The following is a 25,181-nucleotide window of genomic DNA, read 5'->3' as shown; positions in this document are numbered from 1 at the left end:
GTGGGCTCACACACTGCCCACCATGGCAAGAGCATTAAGAACCAAGTCAGAAGGAAGGAGTTTCCATGGGAGAATCAGGGGAATTAGGAAAGGCACCAAGGGCATGTCTATTTGCACATATCAGGAAAGATCTTAAGCTGGGTTCTTCTCTTTACTTGGCTAGCTCAGGTATCTCCTAGATGCTAGAGAGCACTCCCTCCTTTCCTTCAGCCATACCAGCAGCAGCCCATCCAGCTGTCTCTCTTTCTGTGGCTTCTGTCCCTATGCCCCGATATATCCTCTCCAGAGGATTCGCTAGTGCACTGGGGCCTCTCTTCACCTTTCCAGGGGATAACATAACAAAGGAACCTTGGGGCTGACCATCAGCACTCCTGCCCTCTTGCTTAGACCCTTAGAATTTTCATCTGTCTGTCCTTCACCAGTAAAGCAAACTCTTGCCTCCTAGAGATCCCAGGTAGAAACTTCACCAGCTCAACCCAGTACAAGTTCTATCTAATGCTGAATTAGTGGAGGACAAATTAATGAGGTTTGACTAAACTATCATACACTCTGCTACCCTCCCCTGAGACCAACTCAGCCTGGCTTCTGTTCATCTTGGAGAACAACACTCAATCCCTTTGCTAGCTATAATTCCCCAGCCTTGGTCTCTGGAGAGACCCCTACCTCCCCTGAAGCTATGAGATCACTCTTCTACCCGCCACCACCTTCCAGCAAGCAAGAGATAAAACCCAGTATGCTACACTAAGGAACAGAGAACCCATTAGGAGTATAAAGAGATACTGAGGCACAGGAGGGACAGTGCCTCCTCCAAGAGCTTCAAAGCTACTTTGGGCCCATAGAGTCTGGAGTCCACTCCCAAGGAGTGGGGAGGACATTGGAGCTTTGAGAGTCCTGTCCTGTTCCTTCTCTAGGGACCAGAGACAAGGCCCAAGAAGTCTGGGCCTGGCCTCCAAAGCAAAATCCCTTCACCACAGACCAGTAAGGAAAAGGGAGTAGGGATAATAAAGAAAGCTTCCACAGGTCTGAGAGTAACCAAGTCCTAGGGGAGAGAGAAAAGAGATGCATTCTCTCCTCTGCCTTCTCAAAGAGTCCAAACAGAGATCTGTGCACATAGGGGAGGGGAGGGGAGGGGAGGTGGAGGAGTGGAGAGAATGACAGATGCCCTCATCCCAATCCAGCAGAAGTATAAAAGGATTTCTCTCCCAACACCTTCCACATCCTTCCACCCTAAGCATCCAGCCAGGAATGAAGCCAAGAGTATGATGGACAAGAAGAATCTGAAGGCAGATTAAGCAACCTGGCCTCCCTCACCTTTGCACCCTGAGACACACACTGTATCTTTGCTCTCTTCCCATTTCCCCAAGATTCCCAACTCTGATTTCATTTTCATTATCCTGGTCAAACCGGCTTTGGCTTCAATCCATACACACACCACCCCCTTCTGCTTTAGTCCAGTCCAGGGGAACTCAGCAGCATCTCCCAGGCAGACCACACAACTTGCTAAGACCCCCTAGAGAGCCAGCTCTGGCCCCCGGAAGGGAGGTGGAGAGGGAGGAAGAAGACAATCGTAAGAGGAAAAAGAATGAGGGGCTCAAGTCAGAGGAAGACAACTTAAGTGGAGGTCTGAACAGAGAAGGAAAGAAAGGAGAGGCGATGCAGAATCACAGGATGATAAAGCATGTCCCATCCCACTCCCCCCTCAGGGCAGCCCAGCTTAGCCTGCTCCCTCTGGCCTACACCTCCAGAGTAGGGGTGCAATATTATGAGGTGGGGTGGGAAAGGGGGTGACTAAATGAGCCCAGACTGGGTACACAAGGCAGAAAAAGGTCTTTAGCACCCCAGCGGTGGTACTCAGATTCCCCAGCCACAAACTAGAATGAAAGGCAAAAGATGTGACTAAGGGAACCGCACAGAACAGAGGGAAGGGTTTTCTTTCAAGACATCCTACCATTTATGTGAAAGGGATGGAGAGAGGCATGGAGAAATAATGAGAAAGAAGAGAAAGAATGCAGAAAGAGAGCGGAAGACAGGGAGACAAGAAAACATCACAGATACATACGCACAGTTCTTTGAAATCTGTGTAGGTGTTAGTGTATATGATAGGGTGTGTGTGTGTGTGTGTGTGTGTGTGTGTGTACGTTCGTGTTTGGGAGGTGGGTGAATGTTTTGTCATAGAAAGTCTGGTGCTTCTCTGGTTAAAGAAATCTAAAAAGATGTTTGTTGTTATCCCCAGAGAGCAGAGCAAGGAATGGGCTTAGCCAACACCTTTATAATGGTCTGGAGGACAAAGGGACCAAGGAATCTCCAGGTTTTCTGCGGACTCTATACTCTTCTGGGTGGTCCCAGCAAGTGGGTAAAAAAGGGAGAGATGAGCTACAGCATGAAGAGGTGAAAGGGGGAAAAGGATGGGAATTGGATGGGGAATTTCACTAGGTTAGAAAACTTACTCGACCATTACACATCCACTCTGCTCTGCAAATTTGTGTTCTTAATGAGTTTCCTGAAGCATGAAAAGGTTAAGTGACTTGTCCAGGGTCACAAGGTCAGCACTCACTCATTATTTCTCTCTCTCTCTCTGTCTCTCTCTCTCTCTCTCTCTCTCTCTCTCTCTCTCCCCTCTCCACCCCCCCTCCCCCACTCTGTCCATTACACCACCCACCTCTTGACAGCACACTTAGAATGAAATACTCCAGTGAGTCTTCAAGGACTCTAAGCTCACTGTCATGATTCCAGAAAGGGATGTTGGAGGTATCATAGACTATTCCTTGGTTAACACAAGGCCAAGGATGGGGCCTCGTTAGGAAAAGATTTGGACACAAAACCAAAAACCATTGTCTCCTTGTGCAAGCCATAGAAAGTTCATATCTAGAATCTTCTAGGTAATTCAGGTCCCCAGAAGTAGAAAATATAATGGGATAATTTTTAAAAATGGAAATGAAAAAACAAATGAAATGAAAATAGAAAGAACAAAAAAATGAAACTGAACATTATATGATAGTAATGACCAAACTTGCCCCTTCTCTGCAGAAGTGGGGCATTGTGAGTGTGGAATTATGGCATATACCATCCATCAGACTTAGCTGATGTATAGTTTTACTAAACTTTTTTCCTCTTTCTCTTTCTTTTATTTTTTGTTACAAGGGATGACTCTTTGGGTAGGAATGAGGGGTAAAGAAACATTCAGAAATGAAGATGTAAAAACAGAAGATATTAATAAATAATAATAATAATAATAGCTAACATTTACATAGCTGTTTAAAGTTGGCAAAAAGCTTTGAGTTTCACAGAATCCCTGGGAGATAGGTGCTATTTTTATTGTCTTTATCTTTTAATTAAAAATTAAAACAATAGCCGATATGTATATAGCTAAGTTTTGCAAAGCAGTTTACATGCATTGTCTCATTTGTTACAACAGTATCATCCCCTTTTAACAGATAAAGAAACTGAGGCTGCAAGGATAATTAACTTGCCCAATTTCACGCAGCTAATAAATGTCAGAGGTGAGACTGAACCCAGGTCTTCCTAACTCCAGACCCAGCACTCTATCCACTACCCTGAGCTGCCTCTTTTGGAGTTTCTGATGTGGCTTCCGTGCCCTATCACCCTACTGAACCTGCTCTCTCAAAGATCCCTAATGACCTCCCTATCACTAATTCTAATGGCCTTTTTCTAGTTCTCATCCCCATGACCTTTTCTGTGACACTATCCTCTTCTGTTCTCCTCTTTGAGTGACTCTTCGCTTCTTTTTCACGGCACCCTATGGTGGGTGTGTTTTCCATGGTTCTCTCCTTAGCTCTTTCTTGTCTGCTCTCTCTCCGTGTTCCTTCTTGACATTTTCATTCACTCCCATAGCATCAAGTGCCATTTCTACATGGATGACTCCCAAATGTTTATCTGTATCCTCTCTCCCAAGGTCCAGGGCCTCATGCCAAACTACCTACCAAACATCTCTGCCACCAGCCACAGATCAAACAACTCTAAAAGGAAATTCCTCATCTTCCCCTCCCTCCATGTGCTCCTTCCACTCTCTTCTCTAGTCTATTGGCACTATCACTATCCAACCACTGAGCCCCACTACTTGAGTCCCCTTTGACTCCTGCTTCTCTTACTCCCTCAGATAATCAGTCACCAAGCCCTTTGACCTCTACGATATTTTTAAAATCCATCCCCAGGCCAATCCTGTTTTCCCTAGCAGGCTTAGGCCCTCATCTCTTCTCACTTAGACCTTACCTGGTCTTTCTCCCATACTCCCTCCAATTCACCAATCTGTTCTTTCAAGCATTTTTATTGAGGGTTTTGTTTCTATACCACCTTCATTTCCCAATTCATCCCTCCCTATCGCTTCCAAAGACCCGTCTCTTGGGGAAAAAAAGACAAAAAAAAAAACAGTTCAGCAAACTAACACATTGAAAAAAAATCCAACATGATGTGCAGCTTAATCTTCGCCTTTGAAATGAAAGGAAGAAGGTAGATTCTCAGATCTCTTTTGGAGGGGGAGGGGCATGCATACACACACACACACACACACACACAAACACACACACACACGCCCGCTCTCGCGCCTCAATCCATTCCACCTAGTAGTCTTTCTCTTCGTGCTCTGCTCAGACAATGTGACCTCTCCATTCAAAAACCTCAAGGAGCTCTCCATGGTTTACCAGATTAAGTAGGAATGCTAGATGATCTTGGCATTCAAGGCCCCACATGATATACAAGAGGCGTTGCAACAGATTTGTGAGAGTGAGGGCCTTGGAATTGGAAGACCTGGTGCTCAAATCCTAGTTCTGCTACTGACTACCCATGTGTCCTTAAACAGGCCAAGTAACCTTTCTGGACCAGTCCCAATCAACCAACAACTACCCTCTTTTGTTCTCCTCTTTCTGAGATTTCTGAGCTGCTTCCTATGTGCCAGGTACTACGCTAGGAATACAAAGAAAAGAAAAACATTTTCCCTGCCCTCAGGGAGATCACATTCTAATAGGGGAGATGACATGCTAACAATTATGGGCATACAAGATAGATACAGATACAGGTATAGATATATAGATGTAGATGTAGAGATACAGATAGAGAGATGGAGATAGATACGAGGTAACTTGGAGGAAAGGCTCTGGGGAGGGGTGGTAAAGGAAGAAGCTCTCTGCAGAAAGTGAGAGTTGAGCTGCGTCTTGAAGGAAGTCAGGAAAACTGAGATATGCAGGTAAGAAGCCATTCCAAGCACAGGGGAAGACCATCAGTGAATAGGCACAGAACTGGGGCAGCTAGGTGGTGCAGTGAGTAGAGCACTGGCCCTGGAGTCAGGAGAACCTGAGTTCAAATCCAGCCTCAGGACGCTTGACATACTTACTAGCTGTGTGACCTTGGGCAAGTCACTTAACCCCAATTGCCCTGCCTTCCCCCATTCAAAAAAAAAGGCACAGAACTGAGAAATAGAGGAGCCATTGTGGCTGGATCTCAGACCAAGTGAAGGGAAGTAAACTACGGCAAGTCTAGAAGAGGCAAGAAGATGCTGGATGTGAAGGGCTTTAAATACCAAACAGAGGGTTTTTAAAATTTGATCCTGGAGCTAATAGAGAACCACTGGAGATTATTAAGTAGGAAGAGTGCTGTAGACCTATGCTTTAGGAAAATCCCTTTGGAAACTGGGTGGAGGGTGGATTTGAATGGAGAGAGACTGGAGGCAAAGAGATCCACCAGTGGGCTATTGCAACAGTCTAGCCATGAGGAGATAAGAGCCTGCACCAGCATGGCAGTTGTGAGAGTGGGAGAAAGAAAAGAGAAACTATACAAGAGATATTGTGAAAGTGCAAACAAGACTCAGCAAAAGGTTGGCTAGGAGGGATGAGAGAGAGTGAGAGATTGAGGATGACACAGAGTTTTCCAGCCTGCGTGACTGGGAGGGTGGTGGTGCCCTGGGCAGTAATAGAGAAGTTTGGAAGAGGGAAGGATTTGGGGGGAAAGAGAACAAGTTCTGTTTTTATCTCAGTTTCTTCATCCTCTCCCCCATATGCCCCATTGAAGACCTTCTTTTCCTTCAAGATCCAACTCAGATATGACTCCTCCACAAAGCTTTCCCTAAAGCAACAGGGGAAAATAAAGCTTCCCTCCTCAGGTTTCTCAGAGCATTTGCCTAGACCTCTCCTCTGTAATGATCACACCTTCCCTTGTGACCTAATCATTTGTGTACATTGTTATCCTCACCACTACCTGGGTCTGTGTGGAAACACACACACACACAGAGAAACACAAACACACAGAGATACTGACACAGACACACACATCCCATTTGACTAGAGGCCCCTTCAGAGATGGTCACACATCTCCTCTGTCCACAGTGCCACAGCGTTGGTGCTAAAGAAGTGTGGGCTGAAGTTAATTTGATTGAAAAGGCCCAGAGAAGCACAAAGACAACCCAGGGGAGATGGAGCTGGTGTTTGTGGGAGGACTGAAAAGATGAGGTGCTTCAGTCTAGAAAGATGAATGCTGAGGAGGATGAGCAAAGGCCGGCACACAATGAAGGGGATGTACAGAACAGATGTTCCTGTCATGGTCCTGGGAGTAGACTAGAGGAAGCCCCCTTCATGCTGAAGAAGACACATCAAAGGAAGTCCTATTTATGGAACTGATGACCTCAGGGGAAGGAAAAAAACAGAAATTCCACCTTACATCTCTGGTTTGTTTCCTCGGGGCATAAAGTCTTTCACATATGTCCATTTTCTAGATAACTGAATCTGCCTCCTTTAAATAACATGACTTTTTTTTAATTAACTACTTTTGATTAAAATCTAAAATATACAAAACACCCTCCCTGCCCCATCCTCTTGGACAACCTACTGAGAATTAATTTCAGCTTTTCTTGATAATCATAATTATAATAAAGCTAGCATTTACAGAGCACTTTATAAACATTATCTCATTGGATCTTCACAACAGCCCTGGGAGGTAGGTGCTATTGGCATCATGACCATTTTACAGGTGAGGAAACTGAGGACAGAGGTTAAATGACTTGCCCAGGGTCACACAGCTCGTAAGTGTCTGAGGCAGGTTTTGGACCTGAAATCCAGATCCAATGCCCTATCTACTGTGCCACCTGGCTGTCTCTTGCAGTTGTTCCCTTGCTACAAATATTATCTCATTTAATTTTCACAACCACACTGTGACACAACAGGTACTATCATTAGCCCCATTTTACAGATGAGAAAACAGGGAGGCTGAGAAAGGTTCAAGTGGTTGGCTCACAGGGTCACATAGCTAGCAAGCATCTGAGTGGGATTTGAACTCAAGACTTCCTGCCTCTAAAGCCAGCATTCTATCCAGCTATGACTTAGGGTCAGTATCAAGAGCATTTCTTTCCTCCACCACATGGCTTCTCCACAAGACTTCACCCCCACCCTCTCCCTTCTCAAATTCTAATCTGACATCCTAGGGAGAATCATCTTGGGTGCAATTAAATTGACTGATTTAAAAGGAGGATAGCTCCAGGTGCCCAACATGCATGGGTCTTGTGTTCCAAGGGTCCAGACTGCTAGAAGTCCAGATGTTCCTGGAGATTCAAAATAAGTTTAGAGTGAATTTTGGATGACAGACTAAAGGAGACCAGGAGCTTCAGTGGATGACCCAGAACCCAAGTGTCAGAGGAGAGCAGCACAGTGCTCCTGCAGAGGAAACAAGGAGGCATTTGGAGCTAGAAGAATCCGGGTTCAAGTCCTGGCCTGGGCAAGTGTGATCCTGGGCAAGTCAGCTATCTGGGCCAGGGGTGTCAGATAGAAACAGGGGCCACTAAACTGTATATAAGCCTCCCTGTGGGTAACTTGGAAAACCACATATTAATGCTATCTCTGTTTTATTGTAATTTTATTTATTTTGTTAAATGTTCCCCAATGACATTTTAATCTGGTTCTGGCTACTTATTTGACGTCTCTGCCTTGGGCAACTCTTTAAGACTATATGAACTGCATAGAAAGTTCTGACTACTTTGGTTATGATTCTTTACAATTTGATTATTGGGAAAAGAAGTTTAATGTGAAGGTATATGCAGAACCTATATCAGATTACATGCCATGTGGGGGGGAAGAGGGAAGGAGAGGAAGGGGGAGAAAATTTAGAACTCAAAAACTTGTGGAACTGCGTGTTGTAAACTAAAAAAAAAGTAATTAATAAAAAAAGTTCTGACTAGCATTGGTGAAGGGAATTTCCTCATCTGGGAGTTTTCCATAACCATAAAGCCACAAGTCCAGGTCCTTTAGGTCCATGTGGAGGTATGGTGGGAATAAAGGGCCCACTTCAGTCTTTTCCCACTGTGTTTCTTATAAGCCAGAGGTCTGGTCTTGAGACTTAGCTCACTCTAGCATACTCCATCCCATATACTCTGCCTAGGGTTCAGAGGCTGACCCTTTGTTCTAAAGGCCTCAAACCCTCAGGATCCTTCCCTGTAGCAAGTGCAAAGCTATAGACCCTTTATCACCTCCTGCTAGACCTCAGGGAGAGAGGGAGGAGAAAGGGAAAGAAAGGGTAATGCTTTGTGTGTCTGTCCCCTCCACCCTCAGTAACCCACCTTCTCCAGGACAGTCACACACCAAAAAAAACAGGAAGCCAACTTGCCCATTACCCTCTCCACTAGTGCTAATCCCCAGAGCTGAGACCACAAGTAGCTATCTTCCAGCACCTTTGGGGAATGGCAGGGAGTGGGGGGGGATGTGGGGAGCCAGGGAAATGGACCTCCCTTCTCATCTCCAAGACACCGCGGCGTGTCCAAGTGGTGAAGTCACAAACAGGGACAGTAACAAAAAGACCATGCAATCAATCCATATCTCCTACCCCCCCCCAGCTGTGGACTAGTGGTCCCCCCCACTTGAGGCCCAGGAGGTGGGCAGAAAGGGAGGGAGGTGGGGAGAGCTGCACAGCATCCGCCTGCTACAATTGTCTCGAAATAGAGCCAGTATTTCTCTTCGAGCGTTCCCTGGGAGGCGGCTCCACAGCTCTTTACATTCTTGACTAAACGGTTATTATAAATAACAGCAATTTAACAAAAAAAAAAGCCCGCTTCTAACAGCCTCTCTAGAGCAATCATACCGGAGAGCACCTCTCCCAACAGGCGAGACTCTGGCTCCCTACTCCTAATCCTACTCCCCACCCCCCCTTCCCCAGAGACAGACACACCAAGACACTTGGCTTCAGGTTCCCTTCAAAGCTGCTCTTCCCTGCCTTCCTGGTTCTGTTGCTCTATCTTTTCTCTCTCCGTGTCTGTCTCTCTCTGTCTCTGTCTCTCTTCCTATCCCCGTCTCTGTCTCACTCCTCTCTGTCTCCTGTCTCTCTCCTCTGTCTCTCTCTCTGTCTCTCTCTCTCTCTCTCTCTCTCTCTCTCTCTCTCTCTCTCTCTCTCTCTCTCTCTCAGTGTTTCTCTTTCTGTGTCTCTGTCTCTCTCTGTCTCTTCTCTCTCTCCTCTGTCTCTCTGTTTCTCTCTGTCTCTCTCTATATGTCTCTCTATCTCTCTGTGTGTGTGTGTGTCTCTCTCTCCCTGTCTTGGTCTCTCTCCGGGGTCTCTCTGTCTCTGTCTGTCTGTCTCTCTCTCCATCTGTCTCTCTTTTTCTCTCTCTCCCTGTCTCTGTCTCTCTCTCATTGTCTCTCTGTCTGTCCCTCCTCTTGCCATTTGTATCTCCTCTATCCAACTCCCACCATTGGTTCTTACTTTGCTGTTCTCTTTTCTCTCCTATTTCCCTCTTTAGCCAAAGCTTCCAATGTCCCACACTGGGAAATATGAGAGGCATTCATTCTGCTTTAAAATAATTCCCCTGCCTTCAGTATTATCTGTGGAGCAGCTGAGGCACAGCCACTCATGTGAAGGAACCTGAGTATAAATTGGGAAAGGAATCGAAGAGCCCACTGTCACCAGACCCAGGCTTGGGGATAGTCAGGGTCGATTAAAAAGCCCTCTCCAACTTCTCCTCACTCCCGTTCATGTCTCCTGCTCCACCTCTCCTATTTCTCTTTGAGTTTCCTCCTAAAATCTTCCCACTTATTTCCCTCTCCATATCTTCTGTCCTAAATCCTTCTTCCTAAATTCTTCCCTATTTCACTTTCTCCTCCTTTCTTCCAAATATCTCCCCTGTCTCAACCTCTTCCCTGCATCCCCATCACTACAGACTACTCCCCATTCCTTCCTCCTTCACACTCCCATATCCTCCTTCTCTATCCTATGCCTTCTCATTCAACAAGTATTCGTCTCTCTCCTCCATCTCCATCCAACACTTTCCCCTCCACCCCCTGGGCTGAGAGCCAGGATCCTTCAGCCCAAACTCCAGCTTCACTACTAACTCACTCCTAATGACCTCCAGGTTTGGTCCAGCAAGCCCCAGTGCATCAGCTCTCCCCCCCAACATAGGAAAAATGACTATGCTCCCCATCTCCCCCACCCCCCACATATTCCCCGAAGCAAAGCCAGTGATAGGAAGTCAGGAGGCTGAGGTGTTTCACTATGGAAATCCATAGTTCATTAGAATAAGGGGCCATTAACACTCAGAGGGAAAGATGAGAGATGTAGGGAAGAACAAGACTCAGGGGAAAGATACTGCAGAGAAGGGTGGGGGAGGGAGAGACAAGAAGGAGGCAGAAAGTGAGACCTGGAGACAAGAGAACAAAACCAAGAGGTGTTGGGGGGTGGCAGGAAGGCGAAAGGTTGGGAGCCCCTTTCCTCATTAGGAAGCAATGGAAATCACTGGGCTTGGGGTGTGGGCTTCCCCTAAACAGGATTCCTGGGTTCCCTCCCGCTATTCCCTGGTACTTAGGGCTAGGGTCAGTGAATGAGGAAATCCTGAGTCGTGGTTTGCTGGGAAGGGGCTGAGAGAAGAAAAGAGAGGGTGGATGAGGGAGATGGGGAAAGGTAGGTTGCCTCTGGGAGGGAGAAAAAGCCGGTGGAAACACCCATTTGCCCAGGGAGGGGGAAGGGAAGGGAAGGGAGGTTCACTGAGGCACTGCTATTAATTATTAAAGTAAATGGGAGCGTTTCCTAGCAGAGGGGCTGGACCAAAGCTGCTTACAGGAAAGTCGGCTCCCTGAGCTACTCTCAGCTCTAAGTAGCCTCTCTTTGCCTCTCCCAGCCCCTAGTACACACATCCCTGCCCCACACATGATCTTGCAAGGCCATGATGGGTGTCTTTATTCTGACCAAAGAGGAGAGAGGCCCGGGACTTTGCCAAAGGAGAGGGTTCTAGACTTAGGACTCTGAAATGGTCTTGCAAACTCTTTCCTAGAATCTCAGGTCTTCCAATAGCCAGTGTGTTTGTGTGTTGGGGGTAGAGGTGGGTAAAAAGTCATGAAGAAGGGCAGATAATAAGTCCATGGGGGAGAGAAGGGGAGTCAGAGGGATGCCAGTCATGATCATCCAAGGTACAATGAGCGCACTGAGGGAGAGATCTTTCCTGAGTCATGGAGAGGGAAGGGAAGATGGGTGAGTTTCTGAGGCAGAACCTGGGATAGGGAAAGTGGGAAGAAGGAAGGAGAGGGAAGGAAAGGAACATTCACTCAAATAAGCTTCAGAAGTGGCCCTGGCTTCCAAAGCAGAGTCACCATTAGGGACTTTTGACTACACCTCACTCTTACTACACATCAAGACTGAGAACCTTACTCTAGCCTAACATCCAGCTGAGGCACACACTCTCTGGGGTTCTCCCGGTTCCATTGTTATTCCCAGACTCACAAAAGACTCCCTCGCACTCCTCCTCCCCTGCCAACCACCTCATCTCTTTTCCTTTGAGAGTCTTCCACTCTGGCTCAAATATGCCCTTCTTCAGCAGCTGCACCCCCACCCCAAACATGGAGAAGTTTGGGACCACTGGGCTGTGCTGGGCTGTAGGGCAGCCCTATTTGTGTAACCAAGACCTAAGCCTGGAAGCAGGGAAGGGCACCACGCCCTGCCCCACACACGATGATGGAAGTCCAGAATAGCTCTCTTTCCTCTGACCAAGGAGGAGAAAGGCATTCAAGACTCAGATCAGAGGTCACCACATCCCTGCCCCTCACATGATCAGAACTATGGTAAGAAGGATTCCTTCAAGTTGAATGGATTCCTCTGGCAGGAGTTCCCTTTCCTTTTTCAGTTCTTCCAATAAAATTTAGCAGATACTCCATTCAATGGTGGCTGCTCTCAAAGTCTTGTGCTTGGTACTTAGAGGGGAAACAAAGATGAAATCTTGAAACCACATGATCTGGAAATCCATTGAAGGAAGTAGGGAGGTTTAGCCTGATGAAGAGGACACTTGGCCATGTGACCACTGTCTTTATTGCTGTGTTTGCTCCGCTTGGCCCCAGAGCACAGAACAACCATTTGGCTTGACATAAGAAAGATTGTGTAACAAAAGGAACTGTTTGAAAATAGAAGGGGCTGTTTGGGGCAGGTAAGGAGGTCCTAGTTACTGGCAGTTGTCAGTTGGGGATGTAGTATGGCACCATGCTTTAGCTAAAGGTTGAATTTCTAACTCCAGCTCAAAGAGTTGATGGTTTCCTGCCCTCCTAGAGCTTTTGGTATAGCAATAAGACAGAGACAAAAAATAAAATAACTAGATTCCAAGGCAGAATGTAGGAAGTACCATGAGACAGGAGCAAAGTGTTATGGAAGTTCAGAGGAACAAGAGGTGACTTCCAGTGGGGCTGAGGAATCCATGAAGACTTCCTGGAAGAAATCCCATTTGGCCTTGGAAAAAAGGAAAGAATTTTAAATATGGATGGGATATTTTAGGCAGAGGGGAGAGGAAGGGGCATAGTTTATCTGGGAAATGGCAAATAGGCCAGCTTGGTTGGAATGTAGGATAAGAATACAACATCTTAGATTTGGATTTACATAGATTACATAGGTTGGAAGGGTCTACAGAGGCCACCTAGTTCAAGGCCTCTTGTTTTACAGATAAGGAAATCAAGGTTACCAAAGTTATGCAGGTCATAGGTAAGAAAGGCAGGATTTGAACCCAGGTCCTCTGACATCAAAGCCAGCATCCTTTCTGCTGTACCACAACATGAAGGGAAGCAGCAGAACATGGAGCAACAAAGACAGGCTGGGGCCACATGGTGAAGGTCTTTAAATGCCAAGCATTTGAACCTTGTCTTTAGGCAGTGAGGAATGATCATGAAGGCTTATTGGAGGCAGGTATCAGGAGGCGAAGAGAGAAAGGCCAGATGTGAAAGCCATTACAAAGGACAGGGCCTGCTAAGTGATTAGGTAGGGAGGAGTCAGGGATCACTTCAAAGTTCTGAGCCTGGGTGATGGGGAGGACATTGGTGCCATGGACAGAAATGGGTTGGGAGGAAAAGCAGATGAGGGACCTTGGGGAGTGATGTGTTCAGTTTGAAGAGTCAAAGAGCCATCCTGGTGGAAATTTATGGGAGGCAGTCAGACAGATGAGTCTGTAGCTTAGGTCAGGGTAGATTTGGGAGCATGATAAGTATTTCTTTCTACCTGCCACTCTCCCACCCCTACCCTCTTAATGAGTGAGCTAGGTGGCACAGTGGAGAAAACAACTGACTTGGAGTAAGGAAGACCTGAGTCTGACTCCTTCATGAAACACTTACTAGCTATGTGGCCCTAGAAAAGTCCCTAACCTTTCTCAGCCTCATTTTTCTCACCTGGAAAATGGGATAGCACCTATCTTCCAGGGTTGTTGTGAGTGTCAAATGGGAACATACATAACCTCTTTGTACACCTTAAAGCAATACATAAATATTAGCTATTTCTACCAGGGTAGTGCTGCTACTACCAAGCCTGATCTCTGGGTTCTTCTGAACTCCCAACTATCTTGGCCAAGATAGAGACAGCTTTTTTTAGCTGTAACAAAGCTGAAGTACTTTAGAAAGAATTTATGGAGGGTGGGGGGAATAAAACAGAACCAAAAAATTAAAAATTCTCTGTGAGTTGACAGGGCCCTTTCCCTAAAGTAAGGATGGCCTCTTCTCCCAGGTCAGGTCAGCGGCAGTTACAGCTTATGGGCATTTTAGCCCACACTTTTATTCCTCCCTTCAACTGTCTCTGGAGTACTGGGGAAGAAAGTCAGACTGCAAAGCCAAGAAGTCAAAGTCAGGTAGTGAGTGATAAAGAAACGGAGGCAGGGAGGAGAGACTCCTCTCTCTAGAAGTGTGGTGGTAGGGGCAGCTAGGTGGCGCAGCGAGGAGGGCACCAGCCCTGGAGTCAGGAAGACCTGAGTTCAAATTCAGCCTCAGACACAACACACTTCGCAGCTATGTGACCTTGGGCAAGTTACTTAACCCCAATTGCCCTGCCTTCCTCCCTCCAAAAAAAAAAAAAAGCATATGGCAGCCCACTACAAAAAAAAAAGTGTGGTGGTAAAATGAAGGAGTGAGCAAGCCCAATCTCATTTGAGGGAGTAGCTGGGCTGAGGGGAGGATTTCTTTTTCAATTCAGAGAGACCTGGCTATATTGGTGGGCAAATAAGAAAGAGCCAGTGGGGAGGATAAGGTAATTGAGGCAGAAGAGTATCTTGAAGGAAGCAAGGACCTGGAGAAGATGGCGTTCTACTCCCTTTAGGGAAGAAGGCAGATACTGTGGGGCATCCCAGAGGTGATGAGAACATAGTGGGAAGGACAAGACTTGAACCTGCTCCATGTGCTGGGAGGGCCTTTGGATGTGGGAGCCAGCCCAGACTCAGAGAAGCTGCTTAGGAGGCAGTCAGTTGCCTTTACTTAGAAGGTCTCATATTTATATAGCATGGCAAAATTTGCAAAGTACCTTCCCACAATGCATTTTCTCATTTGACATTCACAAAAACCAGGTGGGGGCAGAGCAAACATTGTTATTTTTACTTTACAAAGGAGGAAACCGAGTCTCAGAGAACCTAAATGTCCCCAGGTCAAACAGCTAGTAAAGCCACAGCTTTGGAGTCCAGATTCAGAGGTTTTTTCTGCTCCAGCACATGGTCTCATTCTTCCGTGATACACGGAATTCCTCCAAGCCCAATGGACCTCCTGGAGGACAGGCCTCAGCAGACTGTAGGCAATGCCCCAAATCAACCTGCCAATCCTTTCACATGTTTCTTTTGCCAGTGGAGTGTCCCCACGAAAGGATAGATTCCCCCTCCTCCTCCTCCTCCTCCTCCTCATCCTCCTCCTCCTCTTCCTCCTCCTCCTCATCTCTTTAATATCTATTGTCCTAGGTCACATTCATCCCTATAGTTCTTTCAACAGCAAATATATACAACACAAGTGGAGATACAGACATGCATGTGAGGGACATGGTGGCAGATACCCATAACTGTGTGGACTGAGAACAGAAGTACATGAACTATGCTTGAACACCCCATAGCTAAGCTGAATTTCCCACCCATCCCTTTCCCCCATCCTTGAAAGGTGCCTGGGAGAAGCAGAAAAGTTGTATGTGGGAAAGGAGGGCTGGGGTGGGATGGGGTGTTGAAGAGGAAGAATACTCCATAAGAGGGAATGGGCCTCTCAGAAGATGCTAAGGGAGGCAACTGGCTAGCTAGGATCAGGGGACTGGGGCAGCTGGGACCAATACCTAGGGCTCCAAATGGATATTGAGTCTCGGGTATTTAGGGGTGGGATGGGGGAGGAGAGAGATGAAAAATCCAAATGTTAGCATCCCTCTCCACCCCCCAACAAGTTCTCCCTCCCCTCACCCAACTCATTCTGCCAGCCTTGGACAACATCAAGAAAAAAGAAAAAGTCTCCTTTAATCCTTTCAAGACCAGCATGTGAAAGCAAGTCTTGCTAAGACAGAAACATAAACATAACCAGACACCCATTCTCACAAAAAAAGCTTCTCTGGTCTTGGAGAGAGGGGTCCAAGTTTGCTCATAGGTTCTCCCCACCACCACCTACACCATGCACATAGACCAATCCCTCTCTCTTACACATCAGCTCTCCAGGATACCTAATCCTGGGATGAATTGGGGGGGGGGGGTGGAGAGGAGGGAGAGCAAAAAGGAGGGAGCAAAGAGTTATCTTGAATGTGAGACCAAGTAGATACTCACTTGTTTGTATATGTGACACCTAGCATGTATGTGTATGGTAGTGTGACTTCTGTGAGGCTGAGTGGTCATGAATATATATATATATATATACATATATATATGAATAAGTATAGAAGGGGATAACTATGGCAGGATGAGCCAGGAAGAAAGGGAGAGAACTGAGTGTACACTACATGAGGGCAGAGGCCCACATCTGGGGGACAATTGATGTACCTGTAAGCAAGTATGTCTATGGATCTGGGTGACAGTGGGCACAGCCAGCCAGCCAAGCCAGGAGGGAAAGTCAGGGAAGCTCCAACCAGCCTTCAAAGAGCATTAAGGATCTAGCCCCAAATCACCATCCTTCCCCCACCCCCAAATCCAAAGCTGCCACCAGTCCCTATAAGCATCCCTCTGCCTCTTCCTACCAGTCACTCTCTGCCCTTCAGTGCACAACATCTAGCTCACTGACTGCAGGAGAGTATTTGTTTTCCTTCTCTCTCTAGCCCCCAGAGCTCAGGCGAAACCCCAACCAGAGAGGAGGCCAGTTGACCCAAGCAAGAAGCTAGTATGGGGCTTGGGTGGGGAGTGATGAAGAGGAGGTGCATCCCTGCTTGCCAAGGAGCCACAGGGCTGAGTCTTATAGAGATGCAGCTCTCCTAAGCTCGGGCAAAACCTGCTCCAAACAGCACAGAAGAGGCCCTGAAAACCTGTGCTGCTTGCTGCAAATCCCAAACGTTTTCCAGCTGCAAAAAGCATCCATGTGAAAAATGATGTCTGTCCCATCTCCTCCCTTCCCTCCTGTTCCTCAGTCTCCATCTCCCCTAAGTCTGCCTGCTTTCCTTCCTACTCTCCATTCCACTGAGTCTCCTAAGCAGGTGGTAAATGGGTGTCAAGATTCCTGGAGGGGTTCTCATTGGCTATGAGCCCAACAGCTCCAGCTCCCTGACACCCTCCCATCCTCTCTGTCCCAACACCAACACCTCCCCCCCCCACCCCTTCCCCAACCAACTCGGGAAACATTGGGAAGGCCATTGGGAAGAAGAGCTCCAAAAGAGAAGGCAGAAACTGGACAAGGAAGAAGAGGCAGTGTGTCCTAACAGGCTCCTCCAAACCCCCCCACCCCTATAAGGATGGAGGAGGGGATGGGAGTACGAGCAGAACGGAGAGTGAAGGAAGAGCTGTCAGAAGCTTAATTCAGGAATCCTCTGGGACCCTGTCCATTATCACTACCCGGAACGAAGGGGTCATGGACCAGAAGGCAAGGGCTAGGGAAAACTGACTTCTCTTTTTCCACATCCAACTCACATGCTACTGCTCCAAATGCCAGTGTCAGGCGGGAGGGTTAACCTAGGTTGGTGCCCAGACCCAGACAGATTCTCGCACAACTTCAAGAGCAGAAAGAATTAAGGGAACAGAGCTGGGGAAAAGAAAACAAGCGAGGGAAAGGCAGCAGAGAAGGAAAGAGGGAGGAAGAGGAGTTGGAGACAAGACCAAGAAACATAGGCGAGTGAAAGGTGAGGGAAGCAGTGGTGTTCTCGTGAACTCGGCTGTTCCTCCCCATCCCAGTAACGGTCCAGGTCCAGTCCTTCTCTGCTCTTCGGGGCCCCTCCGGGAGAGACTCCCGTCATTCAGTACGACTCACCTCTGCGCTGCGGTGGTGGCGTCCAAGATTCCAGTGCCCTGCATCCAGGAGCGCACCGAGCCGAGGCCGGCAGGGAGCGGCTCCTCTTTCAGGCTGAGCCCTCCTCGGGGCAAGGAGTCCTGCATGGAGAACATGGGACCGCGCTGCAGGCGCCGCTCTGCCTGGCGCCCCGACGGCCCGCACACCGAGCTCCAACGAAGTTGGGGGATAGTCCCCACCCCCACCCAGTATAGCCGGGTATAGGATGGACCAGGCCAGGCCGGGGCAGGGCAGGGCAGGGCCGGGCCGGGCAAGAGAGCAGCAGCGGGACGCGCTCGACTCGCGACGGCTTCTCTGCTGGCCCCAGCTCAGTGAGAGCTTGGCTCCCCGGGCCGCTCCCTCGGAGAAAGCCGACCCGCTAACAGCAGCGCAGCCTCCTCCCCCTGCACTGGGGGGCGGGGAGACAGAGGGATTCCCCCGCGGCCACTCGCCGCGAGGGGGGCCCGGAGCAGGGGAAGCAGTGGAGAACTGAAGGGGAGGGGAGAAGCAGCATAGAGGACCTCACAGGGCAAGGATGCCAAGGCACAGGAGTCAGGGAAGAGACTCCGGTGAGGTGTAAAGTGGCGACCTCAGGGCTGGGCAGAGGGGACCCTGAACGTAATACCCACTCTGGGCGTGGGGCGAAGTGGGGACACTCGAACTGACACAAAGTGGGGACCCCGAGAGCTTTGTAAAGTGGGGAACCCCGAAAACTCGAAGCAAAGTGGGAAATCCGCGGGTGACGCAAAGTGGGGCTCTCAGGAGTGATGCAAAGTAGGGCTGGCTGAGTTGAGGTGCAGAGAGGGGAGCCCCGCAGGGAGGTTTGCGGCGGTTTGGGAGGAGGAGAGGGATGCGAGAGAAGGAAGCAGCGCGCTAGGGAGGCAGAGGGGAGAAGGCAGAGGGGAGAGGGGAGCAGAGCAGGGCAGGGCTGACCGGGCTGACCGGGCTGGCAGGGCAGGGCAGGGCAGGGCAGGGGAGGACAGAGCGCCCGGCCTCGCAGGGCTGCCTGGCGCGCCGAGTGCGGAGCGCTGATTACCATCCGGAAGGCGGAGGCAGCGGGAGCGGAGCTCGGCGGCGGCGGCGGCGGCAGGAGCAGCAGCAGCCGCGCGTCCCGGGGGAGCGAGGGGGGGGAGTCAAGCCCGCCGATGCCGCCGCCGCTGCCCGGGCCCCGCCCGCCCCGTCGTCCGGGCCCCTCAACCCCGCTCGGGAACACCTGGAGCAGCAGCAGCAGCAGTCCGGCCGGCTCGCCCCGGGCCCCGGCCCCGGCCCCGGTCCCGGCCCCGGCGCCTCCCGCGGGCCCCGGGCCGACCCCCCTCCGCGGTCGCCGCCCGCCGCTCCCGGGGGCCTGGCCGCGGGCCCGGGCCATCCCGCCGCCGCCGCCGCCGCCGCCGCTCCCTGGGGAGCAGGGAGGGAGGAGGGAGGAGGGAGGGAGAGGGAGCGCCGGGCCCAGGGGACTGGGGGGTGGGAGGGGGGCGGGGGCGGGGCGGCCGGGCCGAGGGGCGGCCGGGGACGTGACATCATTGGGGGAGGAGCGGGAGGGCCAGGGGCGGGAGATGGGGCTTGGGGCCTGGGGCTTGGGCCAGAGCCCGGGCCAGGCCAGGGGGGCCCCTGGGGAAGGAGCCAGCCCGCCAGCTGCCTTTGGCCAGAAGAGAGGAGACCAGGCCCTTGGGGAACAGTCTGGGAGGTGGGAGCATAAGCCAGTTATGGAAAGGGGAGAAAGGATAGAGGGATGGAGAAGGCGAATAGAGGGACCGCGCAGGATGGGGGAAAAGAGGGCAGAAAGGAACCAGTTCTGCAGCAGGAGAAAAGCTGAGGGATTGGGGGATGGGAGGGGGGCAAAGGAGGCATATAGCTGGTAGCAAAGCAAAAGAAGAGGGACTGGAGACAGAGAAGGAAGACACTACATAGAGGATGAATGGGGTGGGGGGGGGTTAAGAACAAAGGACAAGTATCAGACAAGGGTCCCACTGAAAACAGAAGAAAACAGCTAGTTGGGGACCGTAAAGGCAAGAATGAAAGGGAGGAGTGGTCTGCAGATAAACTCATTGTGGCCTAAAGTAAGGAGAAATTAGCTTGAGAATATGTTCAGCCTGAACCCTGGTTTGGGGAATGGGAGAAACTGCCCCCAAGGAATCCAGGAAAAGCAACCTCAGTAATTTTCCCCCTGTCCCCACCCAATAGGATGGAGCTAAATCATAATCCTCTTATAACCCAATGGAATGGAGCTCATTCTCACACACATCCATATACATACATACATACATACATACACACCCCACTCTTGTCCAATAGCATAATGGTCAGTCGTACACACCCCTCTTTCAACCAGTAAGAATGGAGTTCATTTACCACCCCCTTCCCACCCAGTAAGAATGGAGTACATTTATACCATCACCCAATTCATCCAATGGTTTAGAGTTTAGTCAACCCACCTCTCACCCAATGAAAAGGAGTTTAATCTCACTCACCTCTCACCCACCTCCCAATGATAGCTCAATTACACACAAACTTTCCACCCAAGGGGATGGATTAGTCATGCCCATCTCATTCTCAATGGAATGAAGGACAGTTATACATACAATATTGGCACTCTTTGGGATCAAGTCAGTCACACACAATCCTCTCAACCCAAAGGGATGCATTTCAGTTGAGCCTAGTGGAATCAAGTTTAGTCATACACCATTGGGACAAAGAAATGGAACTTAGTCACACACACACCCTCTCACCCAATGGAATGGAGCTCAGTTATAAACACAGTTCTCTCACCCAATGGAATAGAATTCAGTCACACCCACTTCTTACTCAATGAGATGGAAGCTCAGTGACACAAAGCTCTCAGTGAAACGGCTTAGTCATACCCACCTCAGTATGATGGAGCTCAGTTACGCACACACACCTTCTGCCCATTGGAATGGAGGTCAGTTACATACACAACCCTCAACCTAATGGGATGGAGGTCAGTTATACGTAGCTCTTTAACTCAATAGAATAGAGTTCAGCCACATGCCTCTTGCCCAATTAATTGAACCTCAATTCTATGGAATTTAGGCAAAGCCCTATCTAATACATGCAAATTCAACCAAGGAGCCAAGTATATCTCTTTTTTTTAAATATAATTTTATTTACTGTTACATTTTAAGTTCTGAAATGTCATCCTTCCTTCCCACTTCCCACTATAGAAGGCCACCATTTGACACAAATATAGATATATGTATAACCATACTATGCATACTTCTATTTATCAGTTCTTTCTCTGGAGGCACATAGCATTTCCTTCATAGGTCCTTTGTAGGTGATTTGAGTATTTATAATACTCAGAATAATTTAGTCATTGAAAATTGTTCTTAGAACAAAGGGGTGCCCTCTTTGGTGAAGGTATCACCACTGCAACCACGTGGAGTCAGCAGTCCCTGCCTCTCCTCCTCCTGGCTCACCACTGTTCAATCTCACTGAGGAATAAGTAGGTCAGAAAGCCGCTCCACTGCCATGACATTCAGAAACACCAGCAAGACCCTTGTGGAGCCAGAAGTGGCCATTCATGGGATCCGGATCACCCTCACCAGCCGCAATGTGAAGTCACTCGAGAAAGTGTGTGCTGACCTAGTTAGAGGAGCCAAGGGAAAAACTGGAAAGTGAAGGGACCTGTTCAAATGCCCATTAAGACACTTTAAATCACAACTAGAAAAACTCCTTGTGGTGAAGGTTCAAAGACTTGGAATTGGTTCCAGATGAGAATCCACAAATGCCTGATTGATTTGCACAGTCCTTCTGAAATTGTTAAACAGATCACTTCTATCAGCATTGAACCAGGTGTAGAAGTTGAAGTCACCATTGCAGATGCCTAACCAATCATCTCTTTTAATAAATTGATTGCAACTATAAAAAAAGAACAAAGGAGTGCATGTTACTGTATGCAATACTCTCTTGGCTCTGCTCATTTCACTCTTCACTATTTCATGCGTGTCTTTCAATGTTTTTTTCTAAAATCAACCTGCTCATCTTTTCTTACAGCATAGTAGTATTCCATCACAATCATATACCACAACTTGTTCAGTCATTCCCCAACTGATGAGCATCCCCTCAGTTTCCAGCTCTTTGCCACCACAAAGACAGCTGCTAGAAATATTTTAGAACGTATAAGTTCTTTACCTTTTTCCTGATTACCCTGGGAAACAGACCTCATAGTGGTATTTCTGGGTCAAAGGAGATACACAATTTTTTAACTCTTTGGGCATCATTCCAGATTGCTCTCCAAAGTGGTTGGATCAGTTCACAGTCTCTTCTCAATAATGTCTGCTCATTTCTTCAAAGAATTGCATGACCCAGAGTGATTAAAAATATGAGAAAAACAGAAATATCATCTTGTCGAATAGTTTTAGTAACTCCCATTTATACAGTTCTTTAGATCTGAGAAACTGCTTTTTTCATAACAGATATATAAGGTGTTTAGTTCAAGTATTTTACAGATGAGGGACCTGAGTTTCAATTACTTATTCGTGGTGACACAGTTAATAAGTGGTAGTACCTGATCTCAGGGCCAGATCTTAAAACTCCAAGTCCAATATCCCTTCCACATTGCTTCTATGGTGCACTCAAGATATGTTTGTTTTGTAATGGACCATGTGCCCCAAACATTCCAGTTTGCTCTAATAATCCATTATCATCTGTGAATTTATCTAAGGTTTCCTTGTACTCAGTTATATTTTTCAATCTAAATACTGCCTCTCAGAGCAGCAACTTCCATAATTTATACCTTCTATCCAAAGATAGCATGTTGTCATTCAGTCATGTCTAATTCTTCATGACCACATTTGGAGTTTTCTTATTGGAGCTTGCCTTTTCCTTCTCCAGCTCATTTTACAGACAAGGAGACTGAGACAAACAAGGTTAAGTGATTTGCCCAGGGTCATACAGCTAGCAAGTGTGTGAGGCTGGATTTGAACTCAGGAAGATGAGTCTTCCTGACTCCAGGCCCAGCACTCTATGCACTATGGCACCACCTAGCTGCAAAAATAGCATACATGCTGTAAGAGCATAGGTCTTTCACAGAAAAGGAGCCAGAAGACTAACTGCAAAAAAATGGTCAGGTGATACTTTTATGAGGCACAACTTAGTTGTATGAATTTTAAAATAAAAAAAGAAATAGGATGAAAAATAATAGACCATACCTCAGTCAGTTCATTGTATCTAGGGAACAGACTCACAGAGGAGCCCAGCTTTTGCTGGATGGAGGAGGAACATGGAGCTGAAAAAAAAAGGAGCTGAAAGAAGCCAAAACTGTAGACCCAAAACACTTCTAATATTGAGTTGTTTTGCCAGGACTACTATCTCTAGCTGGGGGATCAAAGCTAGCAAAAACCAAAATGAAACTAAAGAAAATTACATATTTTTTATACTACTTCCAGAGTGGAGAAGGGGTATTTATAACAGGAAACCCATTGGACCAACAATCAGTAGTAGAGCGAAGCACACCATTTCCCTGAATACTATTACAAGTGGGAGTTTGTCTAGGGATGTTTTTCAAACTGCACAGTTGCAAAAGGGTAGGGATCTTTAAATGTAGGGACTATTTCATTTTTGTCTTTGTATCTCCAGTGCCTAGCACATTATAGACACTTAATAAACATTTTTGACTAACTGTTCATTGATCCATTGTATTCTACCCTTTAGTCTAGTGCCCCCTTGTCCTTTTAAAACTCATGCCTTGCAAAACCCTGGAATACCTTCACTATCTACCTTCTCTTTTCCTACTCAAGTGCCACTGAATGCTGCTGGAGAGAGTCACGCAATCACGTTGACTGAGTCTGTTACAAATTTATGTTGTCTAATCTCAACTGTGCCATGAATACTGTGTGGTAATCCTTTCATTTTCCCCTGATTGACTATTACAGTCTCTGAAAGAGTGTTTCCAAAGTTGCTCTTCTCCCCTCAAGCCTCCTGCACCATTTTTCATCCCGTCCCTCCAAGTTGAGGAGTTCTGCTTTCTAATTTACTAAGAAAATTGAGGCCAGCGGCCAAGAGCTCCTTATCCTTCCCTACTATGTATCTCAAAATTCCTCTAATAGCTTTTACATGATTACTTGTTCTTTTTTCTTTTATACCAGTCATAGAGAAAGAAGTAGGCTCTGTCCCTTCCTATTGGCTGTCTCTATCAGCAGCCCCACCATGCTCACAGTCACCTGAGTGCAACCTCTGACTTCTCCCTCTCCCTTGTTCCCTGTCTTTACTCAATTACCAATTCCCATTGGTTCTTCATTCATAACATCTCTCATATCCAGAAGAGTACTGGAGCAAGTTACTATCAGCCAATTGTTTGATTTTCAGCATGAGTATTTACACTTAGGAAATCAGCAAATGATATAAATCAAGGTTTGATTTGTTATTTTTTTCATTGTCTAGACTTTAAAAGGTGATTGAGAAAATGTTAATAGTGCAAATTCAATTTAAAAGAATCATATGTCTTGTTTTGTTCAGAAAGCCAGTTGTTAAACATTTACCAGCAGAATATTTGCACCAGATCTTTCCTCCACATTCTACTAGTTAGTACCCTAGTCCAGTCTTTTATCAGCTTATAGGTGTATCACCATAACAAACTCCTAGATGGCTTTCCTGCTTCCTTTCCTACCCCTCCAATTCACCCTGCATATTGTTGCCACATTAATCTTCAAGCTGTCCTCATGCCTTGTATTTGAAGGCTTTCAGTAGAATCCTGTCTCCTACAACATCAGGTCTAAACTGCTCTGCCTCTATAAACTGATGCTGCCTGTGTACTAACCAACCTCATTTCCAGTTATCAGTAAGCTTCTCCTTTAGTCAGGCTGGATTCCTCTGTGCCTTGAAAATTCCATCCTCGTTATTTTCAACTGGAATGCCCTCTCTGCTCTCTTCTGCCTGCCCAAATCCTACTCATCCCTCAGGGACCAACTCAACTCTCACCACTTCCACAAAACACTTCCTGTTTATTGGCTCCACCACAGTATATTTGTGTGTGCTCAGACTGCAAAATGATTTTGTTGGTGTAGGGAACCACCGTCGGTGATGAAACTCCTTCCAATGAAATCCGTGACTATTCTACAACTTTCAGTCCTAAGAGAGTAATGTTATGTATATTCAACTGAGTCCTCACTGTTGCATGGGAATCTTTTTTTATTTTTCTCTGATTAACTCTATTACAATACCCATGGCATCTGTTCCAAAACTCTTCTCTCCTCAAGTTTCCCATACCACTAGCTCCCTGGATCCCTCAATCCCTGTCAGCAGAGCCCCTTGCCTCTTGCCTTGCTGAGAAAAACAGAGGTCATCCATTTGTGAACTGCCTCTTTTCCCTTTACCTCACAACTCCTTGACATTCCCTAATGTCTCCTGACTCTGGGCATTTTCACTGGTTGTCCCACATGCCTATATTGCTCTCTCTCCTCATTTCTACCTCCTGGCTTCCCTGCCTTCTTTTAGGTCGCAATTAAAATCCCATCTTCTATAGTAAGCCTTTGCCAACCCCTCTTGATTTCAGTGCCTTCCTTCTGCTAATTATTTCCTATTTAATTTGTATAT

The 25,181-nt window shown here is 47.5% G+C and overlaps 1 protein-coding gene across 12 annotated transcripts in view; it reads right to left on the bottom strand.

The window, feature by feature from the left end:
• EBF4 (EBF family member 4) overlaps positions 1-17,746 on the bottom strand; it is a 101,631-nt gene extending 83,885 nt beyond the window's left edge. For all 12 annotated transcript variants that reach the window (XM_036763413.1, XM_036763414.1, XM_036763420.1 and 9 more), the window contains exon 1: positions 17,613-17,746. In XM_036763413.1, the coding sequence (XP_036619308.1) occupies positions 17,613-17,746 (134 nt within the window). The remainder of the gene's footprint in view (positions 1-17,612) is intronic.
• Positions 17,747-25,181: the final 7,435 nt, after the last annotated feature.

This window comes from Trichosurus vulpecula, chromosome 6 (assembly GCF_011100635.1).
Source record: "Trichosurus vulpecula isolate mTriVul1 chromosome 6, mTriVul1.pri, whole genome shotgun sequence".
In the NCBI taxonomy this organism is placed as follows: domain Eukaryota; kingdom Metazoa; phylum Chordata; class Mammalia; order Diprotodontia; family Phalangeridae; genus Trichosurus; species Trichosurus vulpecula.
This window is presented reverse-complemented; position numbering and strand designations above follow the sequence as displayed.